Source organism: Oncorhynchus mykiss, chromosome 18 (assembly GCF_013265735.2).
Source record: "Oncorhynchus mykiss isolate Arlee chromosome 18, USDA_OmykA_1.1, whole genome shotgun sequence".
Lineage (NCBI taxonomy): Eukaryota > Metazoa > Chordata > Actinopteri > Salmoniformes > Salmonidae > Oncorhynchus > Oncorhynchus mykiss.
In genome coordinates, this window is record NC_048582.1 from 70,603,193 (window position 1) to 70,609,192 (window position 6,000).

Genomic DNA, 6,000 nt, shown 5'->3' on the forward strand with positions numbered 1-6,000 from the left:
TGTGTGTGTGTGTGTGTGTGTGTGTGTGTGTGTGTGTGTGTGTGTGTGTGTGTGTGTGTGTGTGTGTGTGTGTGTGCGTGTGTGTGTGTAGTATGCCTTGCTAAGAAACACTTCAGTAATTTACATGTTTACTGCACTGTGTGACTCATACAAGTCAGTGACCAGTGAGAGAATGATAGAGAGATGGAGAGAGTTATATAGAGATGGAGATGGAGACAGTAATATAGAGATGGAGAGAGTTATATAGAGATGGAGATGGAGAGAGTTATATAGAGATGGAGAGAGTTATATAGAGATGGAGATAGAGAGAGTTATATAGAGATGGAGAGAGTTATATAGAGATGGAGAGAGTTATATAGAGATGGAGAGAGTTATAAAGAGATGGAGATGGAGAGAGTTATATAGAGATGGAGAGAGTTATGAGTTATAGAGATGGAGAGAGTTATATAGAGATGGAGAGAGTTATATAGAGATGGAGAGAGTTATATAGAGATGGAGAGAGTTATATAGAGATGGAGATGGAGAGAGTTATATAGAGATGGAGAGAGTTATATAGAGATGAGATGGAGAGAGTTATATAGAGATGGAGAGAGTTATAAAGAGATGGAGAGAGTTATATAGAGATGGAGAGAGTTATATAGAGATGGAGAGAGTTATATAGAGATATAGATGGAGAGAGTTATATAGAGATGGAGAGAGTTATATAGAGATGGAGATGGAGAGAGTTATATAGAGATGGAGATGGAGAGAGTTATATAGAGATATAGATGGAGAGAGTAATATAGAGATGGAGAGAGTTATATAGAGATGGAGAGAGTTATAAAGAGATGGAGAGAGTTATAAAGAGATGGAGAGAGTTATATAGAGATGGATAGAGTTATATAGAGATGGAGAGAGTTATATAGAGATGGAGATGGAGAGAGTTATATAGAGATGGAGAGAGTTATAAAGAGATGGAGAGAGTTATATAGAGATGGAGAGAGTTATATAGAGATGGAGATGGAGAGAGTTATATAGAGATGGAGATGAAGAGAGTTATATAGAGATGAAGAGAGTTATAAAGAGATGGAGAGAGTTATAAAGAGATGGAGAGAGTTATATAGAGATGGAGATGGAGAGAGTTATAAAGAGATGGAGAGAGTTATATAGAGATGGAGAGAGTTATATAGAGATGGAGAGAGTTATATAGAGATGGAGAGTTATAAAGAGATGGAGAGAGTTATATAGAGATGGAGAGAGTTATATAGAGATGGAGAGAGTTATATAGAGATGGAGATGGAGAGAGTTATATAGAGATGGAGAGAGTTATATAGAGATGGAGATGGAGAGAGTTATAAAGAGATGGAGAGAGTTATAGAGAGATGGAGATGGAGAGAGTTATATAGAGATGGAGATGGAGAGAGTTATAGAGAGATGGAGATGGAGAGAGTTATAGAGAGATGGAGAGAGTTATATAGAGATGGAGAGAGTTATATAGAGATGGAGAGAGTTATATAGAGATGGAGATAGTTATATAGAGATGGAGAGAGTTATATAGAGATGGAGAGAGTTATATAGAGATGGAGAGAGTTATGAGTTATAGAGAGATGGAGATGGAGAGAGTTATAAAGAGATGGAGAGAGTTATATAGAGATGGAGAGAGTTATATAGAGATGGAGAGAGTTATATAGAGATGGAGAGAGTTATATAGAGATGGAGAGAGTTATATAGAGATGGAGAGAGTTATATAGAGATGGAGATGGAGAGAGTTATAAAGAGATGGAGATGGAGAGAGTTATATAGAGATGGAGAGAGTTATATAGAGATGGAGAGAGTTATATAGAGATGGAGAGAGTTATATAGAGATGGAGAGAGTTATATAGAGATGGAGAGAGTTATATAAAGATGGAGATGAAGAGAGTTATATAGAGATGGAGAGAGTTATATAGAGATGGAGAGAGTTATATAGAGATGGAGAGAGTTATATAGAGATGGAGAGAGTTATATAGAGATGGAGAGAGTTATAAAGAGATGGAGAGAGTTATATAGAGATGGAGATGGAGAGAGTTATAAAGAGATGGAGATGGAGAGAGTTATATAGAGATGGAGAGAGTTATATAGAGATGGAGATGGAGAGAATTATATAGAGATGGAGAGAGTTATATAGAGATGGAGAGAGTTATATAGAGATGGAGAGAGTTATATAGAGATGGAGAGAGTTATATAGAGATGGAGAGAGTTATAAAGAGATGGAGAAAGTTATATAGAGATGGAGAGAGTTATATAGAGATGGAGATGGAGAGAGTTATAAAGAGATGGAGAGAGTTATATAGAGATGGAGAGAGTTATATAGAGATGGAGAGAGTTATATAGAGATGGAGAGAGTTATATAGAGATGGAGAGAGTTATATAGAGATAGAGATGGAGAGAGTTATAAAGAGATGGAGATGGAGAGAGTTATATAGAGATGGCGAGAGTTATATAGAGATGGAGAGAGTTATATAGAGATGGAGAGAGTTATATAGAGATGGAGATGGAGAGAGTTATATAGAGATGGAGAGAGTTATATATAGATGGAGATGGAGAGAGTTATATAGAGATGGAGAGAGTTATATAGAGATGGAGATGGAGAGAGTTATATAGAGATGTCGAGAGTTATATAGAGATGGAGAGAGTTATATTGAGATGGAGAGAGTTATATAGAGATGGAGAGAGTTATATAGAGATGGAGAGAGTTATATAGAGATAGAGATGGAGAGAGTTATAAAGAGATGGAGATGGAGAGAGTTATATAGAGATGGCGAGAGTTATATAGAGATGGAGAGAGTTATATAGAGATGGAGAGAGTTATATAGAGATGGAGATGGAGAGAGTTATATAGAGATGGAGAGAGTTATATAGAGATAGAGAGAGTTATATAGAGATGGAGATAGTTATATAGAGATGGAGAGAGTTATATAGAGATGAAGATGAAGAGAGTTATATAGAGATGGAGAGAGTTATATAGAGATGGAGAGAGTTATATAGAGATGGAGAGAGTTATATAGAGATGGAGAGAGTTATAAAGAGATGGAGAGAGTTATATAGAGATGGAGAGAGTTATATAGAGATGGAGATGGAGAGAGTTATATAGAGATGGAGAGAGTTATATAGAGATGGAGATGGAGAGAGTTATATAGAGATGGAGAGAGTTATATAGAGATGGAGAGAGTTATATAGAGATGGAGAGAGTTATATAGAGATGGAGAGAGTTATATAGAGTTATAGAGAGATGGAGAGAGTTATAAACAGATGGAGAGAGTTATAAAGAGATGGAGATGGAGAGAGTTATATAGAGATGGAGAGAGTTATATAGAGATGGAGAGAGTTATATAGAGATGGGGAGAGTTATATTGAGATGGAGAGAGTTATATAGAGATGGAGAGAGTTATATAGAGATGGAGATGGAGAGAGTTATAAAGAGATGGAGATGGAGAGAGTTATATAGAGATGGAGAGAGTTATATAGAGATGGAGATGGAGAGAGTTATATAGAGATGGCGAGAGTTATATAGAGATGGAGAGAGTTATATAGAGATGGAGAGAGTTATATAGAGATGGAGAGAGTTATATAGAGATGGAGATGGAGAGAGTTATATAGAAATGGAGAGAGTTATATAGAGATGGAGATGGAGAGAGTTATATAGAGATGGAGAGAGTTTTATAGAGATGGAGATGGAGAGAGTTATATAGAGATGGCGAGAGTTATATAGAGATGGAGAGAGTTATATAGAGATGGAGAGAGTTATATAGAGATGGAGAGAGTTATATAGAGATGGAGATGGAGCGAGTTATAAAGAGATGGAGATTTAGGGAATAAAACCAGAGAGAGTGGATGGAATAGGGTGCTTTATATTTTCCATGTACCTTTTTCTCTAGCCGGTCAATCAGCTTCTGGAGTCTGTTGACCTGAGTCATCCATTGGTTGTCCTCGTCATACAGACCTGGCACAGTGGGAGCAGAACACACCTACAATGCATTGGCACATTTCCTCTGACCTGGGGTAATCAGATGCCACAGTATAGCAGTCAGACTGAGTCACCAGCTGGTCCTACAGTATACCAGTCAGACTGAGTCACCAGCTGGTCCTACAGTATACCAGTCAGACTGAGTCACCAGCTGGTCCTACAGTATAGCAGTCAGACTGAGTCACCAGCTGGTCCTACAGTATACCAGTCAGACTGAGTCACCAGCTGGTCCTACAGTATACCAGTCAGACTGAGTCACCAGCTGGTCCTACAGTATAGCAGTCAGACTGTCACCAGCTGGTCCTACAGTATACCAGTCAGACTGAGTCACCAGCTGGTCCTACAGTATACCAGTCAGACTGAGTCACCAGCTGGTCCTACAGTATAGCAGTCAGACTGAGTCACCAGCTGGTCCTACAGTCTACCAGTCAGACTGTCGCCAGCTGGTCCTACAGTATACCAGTCAGACTGAGTCACCAGCTGGTCCTACAGTATACCAGTCAGACTGAGTCACCAGCTGGTCCTACAGTATACCAGTCAGACTGAGTCACCAGCTGGTCCTACAGTATACCAGTCAGACTGAGTCACCAGCTGGTCCTACAGTATACCAGTCAGACTGAGTCACCAGCTGGCCCTACAGTATACCAGTCAGACTGAGTCACCAGCTGGTCCTATAGTATACCAGTCAGACTGAGTCACCATCTGGTCCTACAGTGTGTGTGTGATTGTACCTGAGTTGACCAGGCTGAGTAGTGGGTTGTTAGGAGACAGACTGTTATTTCTTTGAAGCCTTCGGTTGGATCTTCTCCCTGACCACTGGATTGACAGCACATCAGGCTTTACTGGGCCTCGTCTGGAGAACACACACAGGGATACAAGGGAACAGTCTGGATTAACACTGCCAAAGGGGACAGTCTGGATTAACACTGCCAAAGGGGACAGTCTGGATTAACACTGCCAAATGGGACAGTCTGGATTAACACTGTCAAATGGGACATCCATGGATTAACACTGCCAAAGGGGACAGTCTGGATTAACACTGCCAAAGGGGACATCCCTGGATTAACACTGCCAAAGGGGACAGTCTGGATTAACACTGCCAAAGGGGACATCCCTGGATTAACACTGCCAAAGGGGACAGTCTGGATTAACACTTCCAAAGGGAACAGTCTGGATTAACACTGCCAAAGGGAACAGTCTGGATTAACACTGCCAAAGGGGACAGTCTGGATTAACACTGCCAAATGAGACATCCCTGGATTAACACTGCCAAAGGGAACAGTCTGGATTAACACTGCCAAAGGGAACAGTCTGGATTAACACTGCCAAAGGGAACAGTCTGGATTAACACTGCCAAAGGGGACAGTCTGGATTAACACTGCCAAAGGGAACAGCCCTGGATTAACACTGCCAAAGGGGACATCCCTGGATTAACACTGCCAAAGGGGACAGTCTGGATTAACACTGCCAAAGGGAACAGTCTGTATTAACACTGCCAAAGGAAACAGCCCTGGATTAACACTGCCAAAGGGGACATCCCTGGATTAACACTGCCAAAGGGAACAGTCTGGATTAACACTGCCAAAGGGAACAGTCTGGATTAACACTGACAAAGGGGACAGCCCTGGATTAACACTGTCAAAGGGAACAGTCTGGATTAACACTGACAAAGGGAACAGCCCTGGATTAACACTGCCAAAGGGAACAGTCTGGATTAACACTGCCAAAGGGAACAGTCTGGATTAACACTGCCAAAGGGGACATCCCTGGATTAACACTGCCAAGGGGACATCCCTGGATTAACACTGCCAAAGGGAACAGTCTGGATTAACACTGCCAAAGGGGACAGCCCTGGATTAACACTGCCAAAGGGAACAGTCTGGATTAACACTGCCAAAGGGAACAGTCTGGATTAACACTTCCAAAGGAAACAGTCTGGATTAACACTGCCAAAGGGGACATCCCTGGATTAACACTGCCAAAGGGGACATCCCTGGATTAACACTGCCAAAGGG

The 6,000-nt window shown here is 40.9% G+C and overlaps 1 protein-coding gene across 1 annotated transcript in view; it reads right to left on the reverse strand.

Annotated features, from left to right (window-relative positions):
* Window positions 1-4,859, reverse strand: part of LOC118941214 (N-terminal EF-hand calcium-binding protein 1-like) — a 37,423-nt gene extending 32,564 nt beyond the window's left edge. Inside the window, exons 1-2 of the mRNA XM_036953643.1 lie at window positions 4,717-4,859; window positions 3,885-3,961 (exon numbers count right to left, since the gene is read on the reverse strand). Coding sequence (XP_036809538.1) covers window positions 3,885-3,935 — 51 coding nt within the window. The 5' untranslated portion in view covers window positions 3,936-3,961; window positions 4,717-4,859. The remainder of the gene's footprint in view (window positions 1-3,884; window positions 3,962-4,716) is intronic.
* Between the last annotated feature and the right edge of the window lie 1,141 nt (window positions 4,860-6,000).